A 12,616-nucleotide genomic window follows, 5' to 3' on the forward strand; every position below is an offset into this window, starting at 1 on the left:
AACTTAACCACTCACAACCACACACACACACACACACACACACACACACACACACACACACACACACACACACACACACACACACACACACGTACTGATTAAAGATACTGTATAAGGTTTCAGGCCACTTGAAGTCTGGACCATTTGAATATTTAGCTTAAAATAATTAGGCTATCTACTAAAACAAACAACATGCATATTCAAAATGCTTTAAGTTAACTAGTAGTAATTTCAAAGTTTTAAATAGTCTTTCCTTGCCATCTACAAATAATTTTACAAATTATAATTTTTATTATGAAATGATCTTTAAGATGCTGGTTAATAGGCCTGATGCTAAATATAGATAAAAAAATTGTCACAAGCCTGGTATGTACAGTCAGAGTCATACCATATGTTGGACAGAGAAAACTATATTTGCACTTTATTTTGTTCAGTCATTGTTCTAGAGTAACTGATTATTTAGCTGGATGTTACATTTGCATTTCTGTTCTAGACTCTCAGACTGCAGTATCACAGAAGAAGGTTATAAAGCTCTGGCTTCAGCTCTGAGATCAAACCCTTCACACCTGATAGAGCTGGATCTCACAGGAAATGATCCTGGACCATCAGGAGTGAAGGAGCTCAGTGATTTACTACAGGATCCACACTGTCAGCTGAAGACACTGAGGTGAGATGGGATGGAATAATACAAAATATATACATGGATAGATGCACTTTTATGATGGATGGATGCTAGGGCTGTAACAATTTGACCAAAAATAAAAACCTCGAATAACATTTTACTTCGATTGCGATTATTGAATGATTATTTTTTTAGGGGTTCAAGCCTGAAAGGCTGAAACCCTATTGTAATTGCTACATTTCCCATGATGCATCATTCTCCATCTAAAACTGATCGGTCAGACCAAAGCGTAAGTCGTAGAGACTTGAAACTTTCAGGGCTGGTAGTACTCACACCGACTACCAGCGTCACCGAGGCACGCCCCGACCGGCCTGACGGGGGCGCTACAGCGAGCAAAAGTATGAAATGGCTCATAACTCCTAAACCGTTAGGCATCGGCTCAAGTGTCTTATATCCTTGGAATCCTTGGCTCAAGGCGGACAAAATGCACGCCACAGATTGGCTCGCCCTTCAGACGCCAATTTCGAGAAATGTTGGGTTTTTTGAAAAACCTACTTTTGCAAACTACTCTCACGTTTTTTCCCTAATTGGAACCAAACCACTGTTGAAATGTTAATTGGAGAGAGACTATCAATAATTATGGGGGAAAAAAAAAATTGTCGCTAAGGGGAACCAAAGTGTTCAACGTGTCGGGGCCACTTTTACTAAAATGACTATAACTTGTGAACAAAAGATATTTTCGCTAAACTCAGGTCACATGTCTATGAGCTGAAAGGTCGGTCACATGACAAAAATTGCGACGATTGGCCACTTGGTGGCGCTGTAAGCGGAAAATTTCATGAAAATGGCTATAACCACACCCAACCATTAACCTGATAAGTGGCATGCAGTGTTTTTGTCCAGGGTGCCATAATAGTTTATGAGAACATTGGCGTATCTCAAAAAACACAGTTTGCATCATCGGCACATTGCCTTGAAGGAGCCTTAGAAGTTTCAAGCCAGTATTTTTCACTAGAGTCACCTCTTTAGACTCCTGAATCCTTGCCGACTCCAACGACACCAAACATGGCAGGTTTTGCCTTATGGTTTGTGTAACAGTGTAATTTAGAGCTTACTAAACTTTTGCGATTATTTTCGAAACCGCTAATCCGATCGATACAAAACCACCACAGGAAATTTGATAACATAGGACAATAGCTAAACAATAATGTCCAAATGTCAAAATAATGATATGAAGTAAAATCCAATCAATGTTGCCCATTAGTAATTTTTTTACTCTCATAAATATACTGTAAGTGTCTATAACGGGGTGTCCGATCCTGCTCCTGGAGGGCCACTGTCATGGGCTGCATTTCCCGATAACGTTGTCTATTATCGCGCTACGAAGACTCTAAAGGTATAACTTAACTAAAGGTGTACCATTTCTAGGCGTGTTCCCCGAACTAAACCTTAGGAGGTTGCTTAAGGTATACCTTCTTAAGTGCGACGTTAGCAGGCACTGTCCGTGGCGGCGGTGTTGAATTAGTTTATCAATGGCTCAAAAATCGATTATTCACTCTATGCAGGGGCTGTTTAACTGCATTATGTGAGAAAGCGATGTTCTTTATAATAGAATCACTTCAGAAATAGTTGAAATTGCATTTATCAGGACTCGTGAGATCATATAAATATAATCCAAATTGCAAACTAAATCCAACCGTGAATATTGTAAATAATTTTGAAATGATTGTGCGAACCTGCAACCTCTTATGCCCAAACGTATCAACTCACTACACTGGCAGTATGCCATTTATATTATCATAATATATTTTGCCATAGTCTTCATTTACTCCACAAGCAGAGTTGATTGCCCACATCACATTATTGGTAAATCACAAATTTCTATTACTGGATGACCTATACTCAATAAAGGCGCAACACGCGAAAGATAATCAACAGCTACAGCAGAGAAAAAAGAAAGAAAGAGAAGAGGGCCAACAGCTGAATATCGGGGCTGAGCTCCGTCAGATTTGTCTTGAAAAGTCAAAGTCGGACCAACAAGATCTAAAATCTGCTGAATTCGCTGCCATGGCAGGCAAAATTTATTTTGAATTGCAGCTTTTGATATGGTAGCCAGGGGACTAAAGTTTTCACGGATGAAATAATGCACATAGAAATGACTCTGCGGATGGTGCCGTCTTTGATTTACAACTATTTGCTGTATCGGTGCCATAGTTTGACCAAACTCCCCTCTACAATCATTCCCTTTAAATAGACTCCATAATGGTTTGCCAGCTGATATACCTTTGGATAATATAGGCTAATTAAAAAGCGAAAAGCCATCAGTGTAATGACAATAGTATTATTTGCATGAAAACACTTCAATTAGCAGAATCATATTCGTAAAGACCGAGATGTAAAGAAACAGTGGTGGCCACTATCGGAATGAACTGTCAATAGTGATAAGGTATAGCTAAGAGTGCTCCAGACCAACCTTACGAACGAATGTCTTACAGAAGGTATTCTTAACTAAGATCGTTTCGGGAAACACGTATTAACGATAAGATACACCTTAAGGTATAACTTAAGAACGACGTAGTGTTAAGAAGGTTTCAGGAAATCCAGCCATGAAGAGTTTAGCTCCAACCCCAGTTCAACCTGTTCACACCTGTTCCATCAAGGTCTTATTAGGAATACTAGAAACTTTCAGACAGGGGTGTTGAGGCAACTTGGATCTAGACTCTGCAGGACAGTGGCCCTCCAGGGCCAACTTTGGACACCCCTGGTCTATAACCTCAAAATTAAGATATTTTGATATATTGAGATATTTATTACAAATTTGACACACATATTTATTGACACACTCTGAGGACACCTAAAAAAGTGGTGGAGATTGGGCAAGACGTGGTGCTATAACTGCCATTTTTTAAAACATTTTTATAAAAAAAACTATATATTCCTTTGAAAATAGTCTTTTTTCATATATGATCTAAGTGTATTTATTTATTTGGATAAAAGCCAGTACCTAGACAGTGGCTACTCTTCCCGAGGTCCCAACAAGTAAAAAATACATTAATCCAGAACAATAAAAAGTCAATGAAACATACAAACCCAAAATTAATTTCAAATATGAAAATCAACAATTTACTATTGTGCCATTAAATGTTCCTTTAAAGATTTTTTACAACTTTTTTATATTTTTAATTTTACTTCAAATATGTAATATGCAATGGTAAATCATTCCATATTTCCATTCCTCTACATGTTACAGTACGTTGTTTTACAGTAGCTTTCGAAACAAGAAGTAAAAAACATCCCTTTGATGCATGCCTGGTGTTGAAATTATGACTAGTACTACTATATAAAAGTTGACATTACGGGACATTAGGAACTCTCGACAAATTATTTCTTATAAAACAAAGCAGAGAGACAATCTTCAATTACCTTTAATTATTAATCTGAAATAGTTATTCTAATAGTATGTCTGGCTTTGATGAGTGACATTTCAGATATTACTCTGATTTATGGATCACAAAAATGCTTTTGTTTTTTGTCAAGTTTACAACCAACTTATTCTGTACCTACTTTTACCAATTGCAATTCCTCATCCAAATCAGTAGACAACTGCTTAATTGACGTTGCAGTTAAATATAATGTTGTTTCATCTGCATACCTGACTGTCCGTGCACACTTTAAAACAAGAGGAAGTTTATTGGTAATATAGAAAATTGTAATGGTCCTGAACAACTTCCTTGAGGCACACCACATTGTAACTCTTTCACATCTGAAACACTTCCAATATAAAATGCACAATGTCCCCTATTAAACAGATAACTTTTAAACCAATGTATTCTACAGTATAGTGTTGTCACGATACTGGAATTTGTAACTTCGATACGATACCTAAAAAAGTATCGATATTCGATACCATTTTCGATACCACGGGGAAAAAATGCTGCATATACTGTCAAATAGATATTTTTAATATAATTAATTTTTTTGTCCGTCTATTGAAAGTCTAGGTGATTAAAAATTTCTTCAGAAGAGATCACTTTATACGATAAAGCTTTTAAGGTTTTCTCATATATAAACGTTGATCAGTTACCATTACAATTATCTCTCAAATATTTGCAAATAATTGTGTTGCAATAGCTTACATAGAGCACAAGGAAGCTTGATTTCAAATTGATTTTAAAAAGATGAGTAAACAGTAATAAAATAAGAACAAATTCTTGGTCCAGTGAGTTAAAACCATGGAACTGATATGCAGAAGGTTGCTGGTTCTATCCCAGCGGTCGCCACCAGTGTGTCCTTGAGCAAGGCACTTTACTCCATGTTGCTCCAGGGGGATTGTCCCTGTAATAAGGCCACTGTAAGTCGCTTTGGATAAAAGCGTCTGCCAAATGCATAAATGTAAATGTAAATAATCTTCAATAATCTTCATTATAAAAAATTAAATACAGATGAATCCATTAGAGTTTCACAAGTTAATCAGTCAAGAGCAGTAAGTGATCGTTTGTCTTTTTGTAGTTAGAATAATAAATAACCGCTGTCCCTTTTAAGATCCACCGCACGCATGGATCCCAAACACTCCTGCTACACATTCTTCCTGAACTGTTTACGACTGTGTTTACGTTAATACTCACCAAGATGGACATTGAGACATTTTTAGAGTGTATTTGACCATTAATAAGCTTGAAAAATTTATTAATTTTTAATAATAAATTTATTAAAATTTATTATTTTAATAAATAAAATAATAAATTTATTATTTTAAATTTTCAGAGAGGAGATGCGAGCGCGAAATCTGCGGATTTTCAGAGAGGAGATGCGAGCGCGAAATCTGCGGAAATGAGTAGAATTAATGTTATGTGCAATCCCGCATGAAATTCAGGCCCGTCACGCCAACAGCAGAACACGCGTTCACCGTGTTTAGAGGTTTAACCGGACTGAATGAGAGGAGGCGGTTGCGTGTCAACTCGCTGTCGGTCGGAGAGGAGAGGAGAAGAGAGCGCGGGTGGTATCCATACTGTAGAAAATGAGTATCGTTTCAGATATTTCAGTATCGATACATATCGAAATATCAATATTTTTGACAACACTACTACAGTATGAATTGTAAAATAACACTTACATTTGTTTCCAATACTTTGCTGAGAACCCATTAACAAACTTATTCATCATATTTGCGTTCACTTATTTTAATGTAACATAAAACATTATTTTCTTTTTCCTATGAATTTTTGTTACTTAAATTCTTAATTTGCAATTGACCTCCCAATCCTCCTTGCTCCCAGTTCTGTTGGCTGTACCCTTTGAATCTCTTATATGATCTTTTATAAGTTACTTTTGGTTTTCGAATTGGTTACACGCTTGCTAAATAAAACATGATATATTTTTATGCATATGTGCTTAAAGGCCTTAAACTGCTTGAACCCCGATAAATGATTAAATTTTTTTTTTTTTTTTTTGCTCTCCATTTTTTGCCCTCATAAGGTTTTTGAGTAAGTTCCTGATAAGGTTTTTACTAGGGATGTCCCGATCCGATCATGTGATCTTTGGTTTGAGACTCGATCGGAATCGGACGTTACCTCCCGATCAGGACTCGGATGTATATATGTACAGGGCTGGATTAACATAAGGGCTAGCTGGGGCTGAATCCCCAGGGCCCGAGCACAGAGGGGGCCCGTGATTGGCCGAGGAAATGATTGACAGTCGATCGGGAGAACCTAAACTTTTCCTGGAGCGCCGCTCGCCAGACCCCTCCACGCCCCTACATATTAAGCGCTGTTATTTACTCGAGTGCTGCAAATGCATGGGATTGGGAACAAGCATCAAAAGCCAGGTGAAGAAACGGCATTACCTGATTAAACCGCGAGCGCATCAACAGACTCGAAGCGCGAGAGCAGTTTGCCGCTCTATTGCAGTGATAACGATTTACGAGCACCAGGCAGTCGCTTTATCCATTTGAATTTGATAAAAAACACAACATATTGTGTACAGTAAAGGCTCTGTGGAGAAACTAGCTGAACCAGACTGAATAGCTCCGACCATGTAAACTGAAGTGTTGAGGTAAACTATAGGCTGCCTACACGATGGCCGTAGCCAGATATGAGAAAAAGTGACTTACAAATGAGAGCAATAGAAGCAACTAGAACAGTCAAGGGCAACAAAGTGTTAATATGTGTTAAATGTAATAAATGTTGTGAAATAATTGCCTAATAGAGTATTAACACTACTTTAGTGCTGCAAGGATATCTTCTTGTCTGAGCTGCCCTGCCTGCGGTCGGTCGCCGCTCATCAATATCAAAATATATGAGATGACCAATCAGATTAAAGTATGCAGGCTTTATACGCAGAAGCTGCTGTGCGAGTAACACAACGCTTCAGTAAACGGTGTGAGATGCAAGTAGCCAAACTTAACATTTCATATTTGACAGCTGTTTTAATATATAAAATGTTAAACAATGACACGACTATCAACCAGAGCTCAGCTTTAAGAGGGAAAGAGACAGGGCAAGAGAAGGAGACAAAAAGAAAGAGTGATGGAAATGAGGAGGCTTATAGAAATGAGAGAATGATGAAAAAAGGAGAGAGGAGGTATGACAGATAATCTACTGCCCACTAACATATAGAAGTATATACTTATATTATAGAAGTATCGGATCGGGACTCGGTATCGGTAGATACTCAAAATCAAATGACTCGGACTTGAGGGCAAAAAAACCTGATCGGGACATCCCTAGTTTTTACTCTAAATATTTTCTACTATTAAAGGTGGAATTTTTTTTAATGATGGATAGATGCACTTTTATGATGGATAGATGCACTTTTATGATGGACAGATGCACTTTTATGATGGATGGATGCACCTTTATGTTGGATGGATGTACTTTTATGATGGATGGATGCACTTTTATGATGGATAGATGCACTTTTATGATGGATGGATGCACTTTTATGATGGATGGATGCACTTTTATGATGGATATATCCACTTTTATGATGGATGGATGTACTTTTATGATGGATGGATGCACTTTTATGATGAGCGGATGCACTTTTATGATGGATAGATGCACTTATGACGGATGGATGCTCTTTTATGATGGATAGATGCACTTTTATGATGGATGGATGCACTTTTATGATGGATGGATGCACTTTTATGATGGATATATCCACTTTTATGATGGATGGATGTACTTTTATGATGGATGGATGCACTTTTATGATGAGCGGATGCACTTTTATGATGGATAGATGCACTTATGACGGATGGATGCTCTTTTATGATGGATGGATGTACTTTTATGATGGATGGATGCACTTTTATGATGAGCGGATGCACTTTTATGATGGACAGATGCACTTATGACGGATGGATGCTCTTTTATGATGGATAGATGCACTTTTATGATGGATAGATGCACTTTTATGATGGATAGATGCACTTATGACGGATGGATGCTCTTTTATGATGGATAGATGCACTTTTATGATGGATGGATGCACTTTTATGATGGATGGATGCACTTTTATGATGGATAGATACACTTTTATGATGGATGGATGCACTTTTATGATGGATAGATGCACTTTTATGATGGATGGATGCACTTTTATGATGGATAGATGCACTTTTATGATGGATAGATGCACTTTTATGATGGATGGATGCACTTTTATGATGGATGGATGCTCTTTTATGATGGATAGATGCACTTTAATGATGGATAGATGCTCTTTTATGATGGATAGATGCTCTTTTATGATGATAGATACACTTTTATGATGGATAGATGCACTTTTATGATGGATGGATGCACTTTTATGATGGATGGATGCACTTTTATGATGGATAGATGCACTTTTATGATGGATGGATGTACTTTTATGATGGATGGATGCACTTTTATGATGAGCGGATGCACTTTTATGATGGATAGATGCACTTTTATGATGGATAGATGCACTTATGACGGATGGATGCTCTTTTATGATAGATAGATGCTCTTTTATGATGGACAGATGCACTTTTATGATGGATAGATGCACTTTTATGATGGATGGATGCACCTTTATGATGGATGGATGCACCTTTATGATGGATGGATGCACCTTTATGATGGATGGATGCACCTTTATGATGGATGGATGTACTTTTATGATGGATGGATGCACCTTTATGATGGATGGATGCACTTTTATGATGGATGGATGTACTTTTATGATGGATGGATGCACTTTTATGATGGGCGGATGCACTTTTATGATGGATGGATGCACCTTTATGATGGATGGATGCACCTTTATGATGGATGGATGTACTTTTATGATGGATGGATGCATGGATGCACTTTTATGATGGATGGATGTACTTTTATGATGGATGGATGCACTTTTATGATGGGCGGATGCACTTTTATGATGGATGGATGCACCTTTATGATGGATGGATGCACCTTTATGATGGATGGATGCACCTTTATGATGGATGGATGTACTTTTATGATGGATGGATGCACCTTTATGATGGATGGATGCACTTTTATGATGGATGGATGTACTTTTATGATGGATGGATGCACTTTTATGATGGGCGGATGCACTTTTATGATGGATGGATGCACCTTTATGATGGATGGATGCACCTTTATGATGGATGGATGTACTTTTATGATGGATAGATGCACTTTTATGATGATAGATGCACTTTTATGACGGATGGATGCACTTTTATGATGGATGAATGCACTTTTATGATGGATGAATCCACCTATATGATGGATGGATGCACCTTTATGATGGATGGATGCACTTTTATGATGGATGGATGCACTTTTATGATGGATGGATGCACTTTTATGATGGATGGATGCACCTTTATGATGGATGGATGTACTTTTATGATGCATGGATGCACTTTTATGATGGATGGATGCACCTTTATGATGGATGGAAGGGTTCTCTTTTATGGTTTTAAAAACAGAACTTCCCTTTCACTGGCATTATAAAGCTTGGAAGAGCCAGGACATTTATTAATATAACTCTGATTGTGTTTGTCTGAGAGAAGAATGTCATACACACCTAGGATGAGTTAAGGAAGAGTAAATCATGGGCTCATCTTCAGTTTTGGGTGAACTATCCCTTTAATCCCCGCGCGTAGGTCAACATCGCTACTGAAACCGTAGGGTTCACCTTACCTGTTTTTCATGGTGGTATAAAACTGGTGGAGAGTCGTGTTTTGGTTATTGTTTTTTAAATCAATAACCAAATATTTTTCGGCACACCAGGACTGAAAACAGCAAACAGCCCACATGGTCTGTTTAACAGTACCAGCTTCATTTCTTGACATTTCCAGCTCTTCAGTTTCTCTCTCATTAATATCAGCATGTCTGCTTTCTTTTTTGTCCTCTTCCTCTGTCTATCTTTTCACCACTCATCCACACCTGGCCCAATAAATCAAACAGTTTCTTTGGCTCAGTAATACTGATAGCGGACTAATTGCCAAGCAACACACAGACGCAGCAACACACACACTCCGTGGCGCAGCGATACTAATGTAATGCGGTCAGCTGTATGTTTTCAGTATTTTTACCATGGCTTCAAACCCGGCTCAACCAATCAGAATCAAGGGCCGGAACTCTTCGTTTTATAATGTAGAGTATTAAGGTATTATGAGAGAGATCGACTAAACGAGTGTATCTGATAAAGCATTCATTCTTCAGGTCGATGTCCATAATATCCATTATAAAAAATCAGTTTGAATGCCTGCTGAGGAAAGCGATATCTTTGTCCTTTTAAACAATTTCCAAAGGTAGTGCTAAAACAACTTCCTTGTTTACAGCAGTCGCTCATAAAGACAGTCTTTGAGCCATCTAGTGGTGTAGTAACTGTCACTGGAGTCGAAATTACAGACCTTTTCTCAAAACCAAATATGCATATTAGTTATATAAGTTATATTAATTGAACAACAATAATAATCAACAACAAAAGCCATTATAAAAGACAATGGGAAATAAACACATGCAAACAATTTAGTCAAAAGTACAAAAGCAGTGCTGTAGTTGGCCCGACAGGATTTAAAGTGCCCTTATTAATAAAGGCTCCTAATTTTGAGAAATTAATTCTCTCATGTTTAACCACTATCTACACACTGTAAGAGCCAGCGGCAAATTCCCGAATGACTGTCCGAGATGAAGCTGTTCTCTGCGGGAACACGAGCGCTGACCGCCTGGAGCTCACATCTGCCAAAGCGTCTGAACAAACTGTTAAATAGACGCTGTGTTTACATATGATTCACATATTTGAGGTCCAATTAACTACATTCTCACCTAAAAATAGTTAAAACTACATTTCGTGACACAACAGTAGTATGCTTAAAAGTGTATTTGCTTGACCGCCATGACAGTCGCTCGAGCGGAGAGATGCAAACGGGGAAACGGTTTGCGTGACGGCACTGGTGGATATCACACGGCTGGAAAAGGCTCTCAGCCAATCAGATTCCAGAACCAGAAAGAACTGTTGTATAAAAATGTATATAATATTTTACTATATATCTTGTATCTGAAGACAAAAGGGCTACAAACAATATAGGACTTCACTGGAGATCCTGCAGTACACAAGACAGCCGATGCACTACAGGAGCTTTCAGAGGAATGATGTTCACTTCTTATGCTCATTGTGTGGCTCATTTGGTTCACAGCTTTACAGACACAGATTCAGTTAACTTCATCACTCATAATGTAAATAATAGTTGATGTTGTGTTATAAATGTATTTTATATGCATTATTAATTTCTGTTCTAGACTGTCAGACTGCAGTATCACAGAAGAAGGTTATAAAGCTCTGGCTTCAGCTCTGAGATCAAACCCTTCACACCTGATAGAGCTGGATCTCACAGGAAATGATCCTGGACCATCAGGAGTGAAGGAGCTCAGTGATTTACTACAGGATCCACACTGTCAACTGAAGACACTGAGGTGAGACGGGATCAAATAATACATAATGTGCAGGTGAATTGTTTATAGAAATATTATTTCACTAATAAAATGTGTTGCACAGAAGCCAATTCAAGATAAACAATTCCACAATGTTTCCCATTAGAATCAAATGCTGTTTTTCATTACACCATGTTTAATTAAATTGATTTTTGCTTAATTTCCCCTTCTGCAGGTTTTTGAGTCCTGCTGCAGATGAAGCCTGTCAGTATGTGAGAGGAATTGTGGGTAAAAACCCGTTACTCCTGAGAGAGCTGAATCTGAGTGGACATGATCTAGGAGAGACACGAGTGAATCAGATCTCTGCTCTACTGGAGGATAAACACTGCCAGCTCAACACACTCACGTGAGGATTGTGTTTTAATGCTTTAAAATCTCATATTACTTCTAATGTTTTGTTATAGTAGTGGATAATGCCATTTTCCTCATTTCATTGAGTCAGTTTTTCTTTTTCTTTCAGCAACCACAATAACACAATAATATATCATTTGTGTATTAGAATGAACCACATTTTTAATGATTTCATGTCTAAGTGACATGATTAAAAGTAATTGCTTATAACTCTACAAAAAAAAAACAAGATATTTACAAGTGCATCTCATATCAAGGTCTCATTTGATAGAAAACCTTTCAAATTTTGAAACAAATATATTTTGATCATGTTTGGAAGTTCTTATGTTACATCACAGCTGAGAAAACCTCAGATAAAGTGATGCAATTTATTGATTTATTTTGTTATTACTGATGATTGACATGATGACTATTTACTGTCTCAGCAGGATATTTCTGAGAATCAGGTTTCATAAAAAATATCTTGGCCATTTCTATCGACACACACCGCGGGTCCCTTACAGTGAAGCCGCCATTTTGTGCCATCATGTTTCTACAGAAGCCCTAAAGGGACAAACTTCTCTACAGAGCACTAGCTACTCTCTGCTCTCTCAGGCGACTTCATCTTTGTCCTGTGTGGGCCACCGTAGCTTCTCTATGTGCTCTGAAAGGGAGGGGTGAG

The 12,616-nt window shown here is 37.8% G+C and overlaps 1 protein-coding gene across 5 annotated transcripts in view; it reads left to right on the forward strand.

Annotated features, from left to right (window-relative positions):
• LOC307135764 (NACHT, LRR and PYD domains-containing protein 12-like) overlaps positions 1–12,616 on the forward strand; it is a 57,875-nt gene that overhangs the window by 22,922 nt on the left and 22,337 nt on the right. For 3 of the 5 annotated variants that reach the window (XM_079832405.1, XM_079832409.1, XM_079832407.1), the window contains 3 exons: positions 494–667; positions 11,413–11,586; positions 11,780–11,950. In XM_079832405.1, the coding sequence (XP_079688531.1) occupies positions 494–667; positions 11,413–11,586; positions 11,780–11,950 (519 nt within the window). The remainder of the gene's footprint in view (positions 1–493; positions 668–11,412; positions 11,587–11,779; positions 11,951–12,616) is intronic. The other 2 variants (XM_079832408.1, XM_079832406.1) reach the window with 2 other exon arrangements.

This window comes from Gobio gobio, assembly GCF_949357685.1.
Source record: "Gobio gobio genome assembly, chromosome: 13".
Classification (NCBI taxonomy): Eukaryota; Metazoa; Chordata; class Actinopteri; order Cypriniformes; family Gobionidae; genus Gobio; species Gobio gobio.